The sequence below is a fragment of the Sus scrofa genome, chromosome 4 (assembly GCF_000003025.6).
Source record: "Sus scrofa isolate TJ Tabasco breed Duroc chromosome 4, Sscrofa11.1, whole genome shotgun sequence".
NCBI classification, from domain to species: domain Eukaryota; kingdom Metazoa; phylum Chordata; class Mammalia; order Artiodactyla; family Suidae; genus Sus; species Sus scrofa.
In genome coordinates this window covers 107814186-107827264 of record NC_010446.5, presented here as the reverse complement: position 1 = coordinate 107827264, position 13079 = coordinate 107814186, and the positions used below count along the sequence as shown (strand labels likewise).

Genomic DNA, 13079 nt, shown 5'->3' with positions numbered 1-13079 from the left:
TCACAGACACAGCTCAGATCTGGCATTGCTGTGGCTGTGGTGTAGGCTGGCAGGTGCAGCTCGGATGTGACCCCTAGACCAGGAACTTCCATATGCCACAGGTGTGGCCCTAAAAAGAAAAAAAAAATAAAGAAAGAAAGAAAAGCAATTTTGAAACAGCTAGCATGGTGGATTAAGCACTAAACTAGTGTTGAATTGTCCACATGTGACTCCCACTTCAGTCATACATTAGGTATGAACTTTGGGCAGGCCATTTAACTTCTAAACTCTAAGAACTTCAATGTTCTATCTATTAAATATGATTAACAGGAATTATAAGTGCTTTTGAACAATAAAATACCACTACAGTATTTGCAGTATTGTTAACATAGGTTAAGAATCCAATTGATTCCCCTATTTTTTTAACCATTTAAAAATCAGGATATTCATTTCTATTGTTTCCATCGTTTATCACTGTAGCAAAAAGAGGAATCAAAAGCAATTCTCTGTGTGGAATTAGCAGAACGTTTCATACTTGGATACTCTAGGCTTCTCAACTCCCTTTGCCTGGCTCCTTTGGGTTTCAGCTTAAATGATTCGGCTGAGGGGAACTTTTCCTGATCCTACAGAACAGAAAGCTATGTTATACACTCCCACTGGCTTGTGTTTTCCTTTCAGAGTAATCTTTTTACTTGTAATAATTAAACAATTGGCTCTGTTGCTATTCTTCAAGCTCCCAAGCATACTACCTCTTCAGGTAGAAATAACACAAGCAGCACAACTAGCTTCCTCATTTCAGGTAGTAAAATAAATTATAAATTAATAAATAATAAAATTTCGCTAATAAAAACTTAGTAATATTTCAAGGGTAATGACAATTTAATCTTTAAAATGTTACTTGAATTTCCTAATTTTTGTAAATTTAAAACTGGATTAAAAAAACTAATAACAATTTTTTTTTTGTCTTTTTGCTTTTTCTAGGGCTGCTGCCTCGGCATATGAGTTCCCAGGCCAGGGGTCGAATTGGAGCTGTAGCCACCAGCCTACACCAGAGCCACAGCAACGTGGGATCTGAGCTGTGTCTGCGACCTACACTACAGCTCACAACAACGCCGGATCGTTAACCCACTGAGCAAGGCCAGGGATCAAACCCGCAACCTCATGGTTCCTAGTCGGATTTGTTAACCACTGCACCATGACGGAAACTCCAAAAAACTAATAGCAAATTTTAAAAGCTGTTTTACCTATTATATATGTAAGTTATGTATTATATACATAATATATAACATTTTCACCCTCATCAGTGAGGAAATTAAGACTCAGAATTCATGTGACTTGCTCAAAGTTATCAGGTAGTAAGTGGTAGAGTCAAAACTACATCATCTGGTTCCTAGCTTAATGTTTTTTCCACTACATTAGCTGTTTAAAGATAGTCTATCTTCTTTATTTAGATTTTTATATGCTACTGGCAAAATAGGATAAATTATGAGGAGGCTTTATCAATCTATAGATTTTGAGGATTTATAATAAGAGTTTTACCCCTAAATTCCTCAGTAATTTTTTAAGTCAAGAGAAAAATCTCTCATCTAACAAAATGGTTAAGTTTCCATCCTTATTTAAAAAAACAAAATAAAAAACAAACAAATCAAAAAACCAAATGCTATTATTTCTACATTTGTACTATAGTTACAGAGCACCACCTAGAGATAAGAAAAAAGAATACAGAAAAATTTCATTGGCCATGCATGCCATAATTAATACTTTCTATGATTTTTATCTGTAGCAGTATTTTTCCAAAGGGCTGAATTCAAGACACAGATAAATTTTGTTTGTCCAATCTTGCCATCATTAAAATATTGGAAGTTTTTAATGTAAAAACTTTATAGCCAGGTTCTCTCTCTTTTTTTTTTTTTTTTTTGGCTTTCCCTGGGCCAAGGACTGAATCCAAGCCAGAGCTGGGACCTACACCACAGCTGCAGCAATGCTGGATCCTTAACCCACTGCACAGGCCTGGGGATTGAACTGGTGCCTCCACAGAGACAAGCCAGATTAACCCACTGCACCACAGTGGAAACTCCAATATATCCAGTTTCTCTCAAATATCATTTGAAAAATTAGAAGATCTGGTAATACTGGTGTGCAAGTTTGCATGGGAACAATTAGCTTTAGACTTTTCTAGAAGGAGCATGCACTGTCCAGATTATAAGTCTTCAAACTAAATAAAAAATTTAATTTTTATACTCTGCCCATTTTTTCTACCAAACTGAGCCTACAAGTATTTAGTTCATAACCCACCTCCCACTACCCTCCACAACATATAATAGTCTTTTGTATGCAAATTAATACTGCCAATCTCCAAAAGTGGAGAGGAAGTTGTAGTGTTTTTCAAATGTTTTCACACTGGAGTTCCCGTGGTAGCTCAGTGGTTAACGAATCCAACTAGGAACCATGAGGTTGTGGGTTTGATCCCTGGCCTTGCTCAGTGGGTTAAAGATCCGGTGTTGCCGTGAGCTGTGGTGTAGGCTGAAGACATGGCTCAGATCTGCGTTGCTGGGGCTGTGGCATAGGCCATCGGCTACAGTTCTGATTAGACCTCTAGCCTGGGAACCTCGATATGCCGCGGGAGTGGCCCTAGAAAACGCAAAAAGACCAAAAAAAAAAAAAAAAAAAAAAAAGAAAGGAAAGTTTTTACACACTTTGAGAATGCTGATTTATAAGTATTTATAATTATTATAATAAACATATGAAGAGATTTGACTTTTAGATAAATACCAAAGGAAATGAAAACTACTTACAAATATTAGCCCTGATATCAAAGAAGATGTCCCTGTAAGTGCCACATAGAATTTGGGTGTCAATGAATTTAAAAAGACTGTCACTGCCAAAAAGAAAAAAAAAAAAATTAAAGTTTAAAAAAGTACGACGTACTCAAGTTACAAATATGTGGGTGTCTTTGCGTGGAGGAAGAAGAGTATTATTAATATCTAGTATGAGATTTGAGAAAGTTGTAATTTTTTAAAAACTACTTTAAATTCTCACTGTATCATATCTTCAACTTGCCTTCACATATGTAAGGATAGGATTTTACACTGACTGTTAAATAAGCTGATTTGTTAAATAAGCAAATTAGATAATTTACCTTGCTTTTGAGAATAAAACCAAGAATATACAAATCATAATTTACACAAGAACCTTTGCAATTCCATGAGGATAAGCTAAACCAACATCCTGTTACAAAGGTTTAAAACTACTCCCTAATTATCTTGGTTAAATACAAACCAGTGTTTCAAATTAGAGGGAAGGAAACAGTGTATTTGGTATGTCAGCTAGAGAAGCAAAAGAGCCTAAAGAGAATAGCAACAAACTAAGGAGCTCCCAGACCTGATTCACTGAAAACCTGGACCAGATTCTTCACTTCAAATAACTATCTCATAAACACTTTGGGTTTTAGAAATAAATAGAAATCTATAAAGTCATTGACTCTCATCTAAATGGTGTATCTAGTTAATATGTAAAATAAGATAAAATAAAATAAAATAAAACCGATATACTCAATAAGGAACTTTTCACTGAGTGTACAAACCACAAAACTTCATTAACCTGTAACAGAAACATCAAATTAGCTTTTTCATTCTAAGAAGGCCAATTTATTATGTTTTAGTGTTAGTTGTATCTGAATTTCCATACTATTTCTTAAAAAATCCGAAATATTTCAGAACATTATCTCACAGTCTTTCGATTGAAAAGGAGACATTTGCCTTCTCTTGCTACAGAAAAATAAACTACGGTGCTGTCAGTCACAATCCTCACAAAACAGAAATACTTCCATCTTAATCTGAGGTTGCCAACTTGTAATGACATAAAAAAAGGCCCTGGCTCCCATCCACTTTTCCTGGCTACAGCTAAAGAATAATATTTGCAGAATCCAAGCGATCATCACCTCTTACACGTCTTCTGTCGGCACCACAAATGTCGAAAGAACTAAGAACCCACTGCTGTTTGTGGCTCTTTTTCTTTTGACTTCCTGTACTATTCTATTCTATTACTCAAGATAAAGCCTAAAACAGAACGGACAAAAACAGCACGAAAACAATTTCTTGACAAAACTATTTTAAAACATGAGAATGGTTGGCTAGGATCGTGGTGTTTTCTTTCTTTTAGATTTTTGTTGTCTGGGTATATGGATTCTCAGTTGAGCGGCAGGAGAATTAAAGGAACTTTTTTCAAGGCATCCTACCAGTGATGGGTGTTTATAAATTCTGCATCCAAGTCTGAAAACGCTCTCATCTGTCCTACCACCTGAAGCTTACAGTTTTTCAGGTGCGTTTTTGCTCGGGTGAACAACTGACGAGAGAGGGCGGAACTTCAAGAGCTCTAGGGAGGAGCCGGTAGCTGCAGCTCAGGTTTGACAATCAGCTGCGAAGCGGAGACCCAAGAGAAAAAGAACCCACTCGCTCACCGGCTCATTCTACGAAGCCCTCCAAAAACTATTGAGAATCTCTGCCCTTTGGTCCTCGCCCCCCGCACCTCTCCTGGCCCCCTTCCCGCCCTCGGGGAGCTCTGGGCCTCTCACCCGCTGCCAAATTCTCACACAGCCTCAGCGGGACCCTTAGAGCGTAAAGCAGCCCCAGCCCCGCCACGAACCACAGCGAGGCCCCAGTGCCCGCCAGGCCGGCGCGTAGCCGCTCCCTCCAGCCCAGCGAAGGGCTCAGGCCGGGAGCAGGTGCTGGAGGAGATGCCGCAGCAGTTGCTGCTTCACCTACGCCGTCACCGTCCGCCATCTTGCCGCTCTCGCAGGCGCCGCGAGTTGGGAGGGTTAGAAGGGCAGGAAACCGGGAGTCGGGAATCCTGGGATAGTGGAGGACCTGAAGTTGGCCTCCGTGAAGGCTGAGAGCCCCAGGGAGCCAGGACCGAGAAGATTTGGAAGGTGGAGGAGTGTTCCAAAATAGGGCTACCTATTCCTTCCGAGGGCGGGAAGGGCCGGATAGCGGCAGCTATTGGACGGAGATGTGACCCCGAAGTGAAGTGTTTTGCCTCCATACGAGTGAGTCACGATTCACCCCATCCCTGGGGTTGAAAAGCCACCGACCGTTTCAGAGTCCGAGCAGTACTCAGCCCTTTGGACTCGGCTGCATGGATAGCTTTGGTACTGGGAAAATCTACCGGAGCAGCAACTGCCGTTTGGTCAGCTGGAGCGTGGGCGCCAATACCAGTCGAAACACGCACCTAGCGTCCCACAGATGAATGGGGAAATGAATGCAACTCAGTGCGAAAGATACTAGACTTAAAGTTATTTTAGGCAAGCCGACTTACTGGAGTCCCGGCGCCAAAGCCATCCCCCCGCCCGTAACTGACATGGCGCCCTCGCGGTCAGCGTTTCCGGGCGGGTCCTTCCGACGGCTTTCGCTGTGATTCCATCACTCGGCTTCCTTCCCGGCCTGCCTCGCGCCAGGCCCCGGCTCAGCCAGAGCAGCCCAAGATGGCCGACTTCGAGGATCGGGTGTCGGATGAGGAGAAGGTAAGGGGTCCGCCTTTCTCTCACCTGCTCCCGCGACAGGGAACCGCGCCCCGACCTGGCTGACGTGGGAACCCTGGCTGTGCCCCCAGGAGAAAGAAGCCTCTCGGCCTGTGCTGGCATATGCTCTCCGCAGTCGGGACGCTTCCTTCTTGAGGGGCTTTCCTCTGCCTCACGGTGGCCCCAGTTCCCCATTCCTCAAGTCTCTTTTCCTCCGGGCCTGAGGCACAGCCCAGTGGCCTTCCTGCGAGAGAAGAGACTCCGTTATTGAACCGTGACCATGGGCTCTTTTTTTTTTTTTTTTTTTGTAATTATAGAGAGGGGGCGACAATGGTCGCGACATAGGCAGTTATTTTACCGCCTTGAGCTGTTGGGGCTCACCCCATCCCCCCATTTTAAGGTATGATTGGGGCTAGTTTAGGGCGAGTCACTTCCTGGTCGGGGTGGCCTCTTAACTTCCCCTTTACTCCTCCTTCCTCAGGAAGTGATTTTGCTGTCACGATTCCTCGACTGGGAGAGGTCCCTAAAATGTTGGCTGACTATCCACACACACCTCTCTTCCCACATACTATGGGCTGAACTAATAGGCAGTAATAAATGTGTGAGCCTCAGAACATTTGCTTCAGAATTTGAACTTCCCTGTAGACACTCCCTGGATTGTATGTATACGCTTCCCCCCCGCCCGTGATTCCATCCCTTGCTTCTTACATCCTCTTAACGATATTTTCTGAAAAATAATTTTCAAATTTTTTTGTTAACAAATCAAGAACAGCCAACGGATTTTTCCCTTTAACTCAAAGGTTTTATGTAGAACATACTACTCATGTTAACACATTCAAGTCTGGACAAAGCATCTTCTTTGATGCTCCACTGTGGTGTCTTTGATTATAGTTGAACTTGAGAGTGTGCAATTTGTGCACTTACTTATTAAAAAGTGTCTTAAATACAAGAGAATATTCTACCTTAGGTGGAATAACTTTTTTCCTGACAGCTGCACACCTTAACAGTTTGTCAGGCCTTTTAGTAACTATGTTAAAGATTTTAGAACCTCTGGAAATTACAGTAATTTCACTACATAACAGGACAAGAATTATGTCTTGTTTCACGCAGTGGCTTTTACAAAATGTGCACTCTTGAATGCTCTGTAAATGTATCTGGCCTCTTTCCTTTTTTAATAAGAGAGATTGGGATGAGAAGGGGACTATTTACCATCCAAGAGTAGTCAGTACAGAACAATTTGGTATGACATACTTAGATATACCATGTCATTTTGAAATGCTGAGGAATATGCTAAACAGAAGCCATTGAACAACACTTCAACATTAGATTTTTCTCTTACTTGGAAATTGATTCTCATAAATATATAAGATTTGGGGGAAAAGGGCATTTTATATTGTATGTGAACTTATTGCTACCGGGAAAACTATAATAAAATATTTATAATGTTTATTCTAAAGCAAGCAGTTATGAGTCAGATGAAATTAAATTACAGAGAAAATCATGGGCTAACAGAACATTTGGTAGCCCAGCCGATGCTCTACTTACCTTAAGCAAAAATGCTATTACAGGAAAATTTCGCTAAGAATTTAGATAACAATTCTGTTCCCAAGCAATACTACGTTTACCAATGTCGAGTTTTTGCTTCTTGAAACAGTGTTAGAATGCCTTTTTTTTTTTTTTTTTTTTTTTTTTTTTTTTGCTATTTCTTGGGCCGCTCCCGCGGCATATGGAGGTTCCCAGGCTAGGGGTCGAATCGGACCTGTAGCCACCGGCCTATGCCAGAGCCACGGCGACGCCGGATCGATAACCCACTAAGCAAGGGCAGGGACCGAACCCGAAACCTCATGGTTCCTAGTCGGATTCGTTAACCACTGCGCCACGACGGGAACTCCTAGAATGCCTTTTTAATTAAACTTGGGGAAAAAAATATGTGTTTCAAAGTGCAAATTAAGATATCTTTGGATATTGACAGTGTTAAAATCAGTAGCATTAATAGCTTTGATTTTATAACAGCGGATCTGTGACCAATTTTCTGATACCTCCCAGCATACTTCTTTTAATGCTTAGTTTTAGTAATGATGGAGCAAGCAAATCGTAATTAGTAAGTTAAATCTACTGCCAGAAAATGTTGATGAATTTCATATTCAGTGCACAAGTTTTAGATTAGCTATCTTGTCTTTGTTAGTGTAGATAATTAAAAATAGCTGATTTTTTAAAAATCTCATATAATAAATTCATAGGATTTGAGATTACTGAAATTTTGTTAGGTTTTTATTTCCAGAGATGAACTGATCTGTATTTCTCTGTTGTGGCTCTTTATAAGTAAAAAGAAAGGGCTTTGACTTGTAAGGTTACTTTAATTCCTCTTCAGCTTTGTACCTAACCTACCTTGACCTCTTTACCTCCAGGCTCCTGATGCCTTTTAACTGAATTCAAAAATTGAAAAATTATTTTTCCAAAAAGACTTGCTGATATGAATATCTTAGCATTCATAAACAAGTGACCCTTAAGTGAGATTCTTGTTGTAGAAAACTTTTACAACCAAGGCACCATTACAAACAAGTTATTTTCAGCCTTAGTTTGTGTTGATTCTTCTTTGAAGGAACTGTAACATTTTCATTTTTTTCTTTTTAAATAAGACTTCAACTGCATTCGATAGGATTTTTTTAATGCATGTGTGTCATGATGCCAAATACATTTTAATACTGCTTTTTATTTTTGTTACGTTTTCTGAAAGCAGTGAACCCAGAGGTGAATTTGGTGGCAATGGTCTCTGATTTCCTTGCAAGTACTTCTATAAAAGTTAATAAGGTCAATCATTCTCATAACTAACTGCTATAGTTTTTAATTACTTTATAAAGAGGAAGTTGGGTTTTTTAACTTCTGCATTGTTACCTGAAATGGTCATGATGAGCTGCCTAAATAAAACAGGAAGTTGAAAGTGTAATAACTTGCAGAAATAAATGCTTTTAGTCTTATCCTCGAGTTCAGTTTCTGAGAATGAGCTCTACTCCTCTAGTTATTTAGACTCTTTAGTATTTGGTTCCAAATGCTTAACAAGACCAAAATGACAAAAATACCATAATTAGGAAACTTGAATTATGAAGTTAATTACTTGTTTGGGTTCTTTGCACAGTTTCCTTTATTTCATGATTCAACATTTTAAAAACATAAATGCAGACATAATTTTAGGGCTGAAAAATGTGCTATTTTTTTTCCTCTTTAGCCTAACTAGTAGAATATTTGTGTATAGCTTCAAAAATGCTATAACTGAAAAATTATCTTCTGTGCTTTAAATTTAGACAATATCATCTTTAAGGTACTTTTTGAAAAACAGGTTTATCAAAATTATTTAGGAAAGATGTGGAAAATGTTAAAAGATGCAGAAATTTGAGGGCTCTGTTAGAGGTCGTGAAAAAGATTTATACTTCTAAACTGGATTTCTTTGATTATGTATTACCTCCTTAATTTACTAGGTGAGTTTAATTGCCATGTATATTTTCTTAGTGCAAATTAAGATGGCTTTGGATATTGACAGTGTTAATTGCCTAAAGCTTAATTGCCATGTCTATTTTCTAACAAGTCACTGATTAGTAATAATACTACCCTTTTTTTTTTTTTTAAGCTTCTTTTCAGTTAGCTTTGCTGAGTAGTAGTCATACAATCTGTTACAAAATCCTTGGGCAGGAGCATAAAGTGTAATCAAATACAAATTCAAATTCCCAATATTGGTGAAGAAGGTAGGTTTATTATTTCTTCTAGAACATCTGTTTTTATTAGGACCAGCCTTAATGCTAAGCAAAGCAGTGTAATTTATCAAAAAATTCTTATTGCAGGTTGGTCTGATTCAGAAGCCTTGCTTTTTTCACTGTACTGTTTTTTTCCATGTAACTATGAATGAAAAAATCAGAATAAAGTAATCAATTTAATGAATTATAAATGAGGTATTGTAGCATAGTGGAAAAGAACAATTCTGAGCATCAGGAGACTTGGCCCCTCCTGCTGTGCTTTCAGCCACCAGTATGATTTTGGAAAAATTGCTTACCCCCGTGGGCCTTGAATTGGATCATGTTGACTTGACCAAGTTTAATGAACTTTTTCAAACTAATTTTAAAAAAAAACAAAACTCTACTTAAAAGTTTGAAACATCAAAATGTTCTAGGAGTTTCCATCAGTTTGGCACATTTTCTCTGATAACGAAACTGAAATCCTTGGTAACTGCAACCAAGTCTTTATCTACTGCCTAGCCTAGCATAGCACTAGGTATATAGTGTAGGCCCAAGCAATTGCTATGAAAGAGACCAAGCAATCACAACTTCATTCATTCTCCTATTTCCCAAACTCATGCTTCCTTATCCCTCCTCCCCAGTTATTTCTGGTAATCTGTAGGTATCTCTTGTGTTCAGGAATGTGTCCACACTCTGGGTGCCAATTTGGGCATTCATTGTGCCCAAGCACCTTCTGTCATTACTGGTGCTCTGTCATGGCACTGCTGAGACCATTTAATCCCCTGGGGGCATTTTCATAGTGAAGTCCATAAAGTTGCAGAGCTTTATGGCATATCAAAATTAGTATGTATACACTTGTCCTTCGGTATCTACTGGGGAGTGGTTCCAGGAACGCTCACCTGCTCCCTGACCCATGGATACCCAAATCTGTGGATGCTCAATTCCCTTATGTAAAATGTTGTAGTTTCGGTTAGCCCTCCATTTCTGCATTCATGGATACACAGGGCTGACTGTGTATACTCTGAGCCTTGCAAAATGTCTAATAAAAGTATTTCCTTCATCTGCTGTAAGTCCTTTCTGTTAGCGCTCAGAAAAGCACACACTATAGGACCAGATGTCATTTGCTCATTTCTCTCTCCGGTGCACAAACTACTTTCATTTTTGGGCCAAAAAAAAAAAAAAAAAGTGCTTATATGGATCAGCTCCTAAAAATAAAAACCACGTCTTGGAGAAACTAGTGGGTAATTTTTTAAAGACAATTTGACTATTTGGGAATTTCTGAACTAAGTGATAATTTTAATATTATATACTATAATCTTCCTTTCTCCCTTTGTCAGAACCTTCTGCCAACCTCTGTATTTCTGTTCATCCCACCATTCTCTCTTAGTTACATAGGTTCAGAACACTGGCATCAAAAGGTAGGAATGGACATAAATAAAATGTCCTTTCCCTCCCGTTTTCTAGCTACCCAGTACCCCTAAGCAGCAGCCACTGTTACTTAGCACTCTCTTTTCTGTCCCTTGCATGTTCAAACAGATAAGTATACTTTTCACTTAACAATATATCTAACTTGTCCACATTCCTCTACTGTTATCTTCATTCGGTGCCTTTTTTTATGCTTGGATTATTTTTAACAGCATTCTTAATTGTTCTCTTTGCCTCCAGCCTCCCTTTTTCTTCATTTTTGCTGATTTACCACAATTTTTCACACTACTAAATTTTGAGCAGTACCTGAAATTTATTTTTGCTGTAACTGCCATACATATTGTTAGGGCAGTGTGTATTAGGTAGAATGTTTGATTGAATGGATCATGCAATGTAGTGTAGGTTGTGGTATATATACCATATAAGTAGGAAGACAGCATAAGGCCAGCCAGGCTGTAGCAAAGAAAAGTGGTGGATTTATTAGAACATGAACTATGTCTAGATACTCATGTCGCAACAGAAGAAAGGGTGGGGGAAAAAACTGTAACTGCAATGTATACATCTAAGGATAACCTGACCCCCTTGCTGTACAGTGGGAAAATAATTAAAAAAAAAAAAGAAAAAAGAACATGAGAGAACTTTGCTTCATGAAATTTTTGTTTTGCATGTAGGTAACATTTAAGTGCTTATTGATGTGCTAGATACTTTATGCATTAAAATGTATTCATCTGAAAATATACTCATAGGATACTTATCCTCCTTTTACAGCTGAGTAAACTGATGCACATTTGAGGTTTAAAAATATGATCAAATGTCTAGAATTAGTAATAAAAGAGCAAATACAGTCTGCTGGTAATCTGCTTCCAGGCCTGTGCTCTTAGCCATATGATTCCTTTTGAGTAGATAATAGGTAGTGAGTTGAGATAGCCATTCTACTGAAATAATGACATGATCCCAAACAGTAATCAAGTTTAATTGGTGTAGTGATGTAGATGCTTGTATAGACACCAAAACGTTGATGTTCTCTGGTCATGACTTAATATAACTACAAAATCGCTTAGTGGTCTTTTGAGCTTTTTCAGGTATGCCACTAAGAATTCTAGTATTTAAAAATGTGTCATAGGAGAGTTCCCATTGTGGCTCAGTGGTTAACAAATCTGACTAGAAACCATGAGGTTGCAAGTTTGATCCCTGGCCTTGCTCAGTGGATTAAGGATCCGGCATTGCCATGAGCTCTGGTGTAGATCGCCGATGTGGCTCAGATCCCGTATTGCTGTGGCTCTAGCATAGGCTGGCAGCTACAGCTCGGATTAGATCCCTAGCCTGGGAACCTCCATATGCCGCAGGAGTGGCCCTAGGAAAGGCAAAAAGACCAAAAAAAAAAAAAAAAAAAAAAAAGTGTTATAAACTCAAAGTGTTGAGAAACATGACTGTAGGAGTTTAAACACCATGAAAGTTCGACAAAGCCAAGGGCACTGTCTCTCTTCTTAAGACCCTTAGAACATTATTGCCTTCAGTAGAATCACTTAATGTGTTTCTTTCACAAGCAAGATTCTTTCTTAGACCAAATGAATCAGAATTTGGGTAGGGGACCAGCGCTCAGGAATTTGTTTTTAATAAGCTACCGAATAATTATTGTGCAATTCGAGACATACTATCCAAATCTTAGTCCTCTGCCTGTCATGCTTAGAAGCTGGATTCATCAGGATGGTAAGGGACAAACACATATTAGCTAGGCTGATGAAACTAGTATATAAAAGGATGGTAACAATTTAATAAATATAGGTGGGACTAGATTCTTTTTTTCAAATGGATCAATTACATAAATCAAATCATAATTTTTTCACTGTAACATAGAGTCAGAACCAGGGATGTTAACTGTATAGTCTAACATTTTAATGACATTTTCCTCCATAGTAAGGATAATATATCCAACACCAATATCAGGTCAGATCTTTGGGTAGGGCACCTTCTAACTTTTAAAGCAGTGACTTTCTTTCTCTAGACAGATTTTACAAGGGTGGAAGGAAGCCCTGAAGTATAAAAAAATTTGCACATCGAAGCTGCTTCTTCAGTCTTCTTCCCTCTCAGTTAATGACACCTTCATTCTTCAGTATTATCTTTGTCCTGTTTCTCTCACAATCCACATATAGTCTGTAGCAAATCATGTAGGCTATGCCTTCTAAATATACCCAGAACTTGACTCTCACCACAGCCTTATTTCAACCACTCTGAAAGAAGTTACCATGATTTCCCACATAGATTATTGCACTGGCCTTCTCTCTGGTCTCCCTGCTTCTGCTTTTGTCTCCCCATAAGCAGTCTATCCTGAATGAGGCACTCAGAGTGATCTGTTTCAAAAATGTAAGTCGGAATATGTCATTTCTGCTCAGAATCCTCCATGGCTTTCCATCTTCTTCAGAATAAGAGTT

At 38.9% G+C, this 13079-nt stretch overlaps 2 protein-coding genes across 15 annotated transcripts in view; one reads left to right on the top strand and one right to left on the bottom strand.

The window, feature by feature from the left end:
- ST7L (suppression of tumorigenicity 7 like) overlaps positions 1-5655 on the bottom strand; it is a 183412-nt gene extending 177757 nt beyond the window's left edge. For 7 of the 14 annotated variants that reach the window (XM_013988151.2, XM_021090746.1, XM_021090743.1 and 4 more), the window contains exons 1-2: positions 4553-4787; positions 2775-2857 (exon numbers count right to left, since the gene is read on the bottom strand). In XM_013988151.2, the coding sequence (XP_013843605.1) occupies positions 2775-2857; positions 4553-4760 (291 nt within the window). In that variant the 5' untranslated portion in view covers positions 4761-4787. Of the gene's footprint in view, positions 1-514; positions 973-2774; positions 2858-3919; positions 4038-4552; positions 4788-5292; positions 5439-5521 lie in introns of those variants that run through there. The other 7 variants (XM_021090755.1, XM_021090753.1, XM_021090748.1 and 4 more) reach the window with 7 other exon arrangements.
- Positions 5459-13079, top strand: part of CAPZA1 (F-actin capping protein subunit alpha 1) — a 52237-nt gene continuing 44616 nt past the window's right edge. The window contains 1 exon segment of the mRNA NM_001097454.1: positions 5459-5497. Coding sequence (NP_001090923.1) covers positions 5459-5497 — 39 coding nt within the window.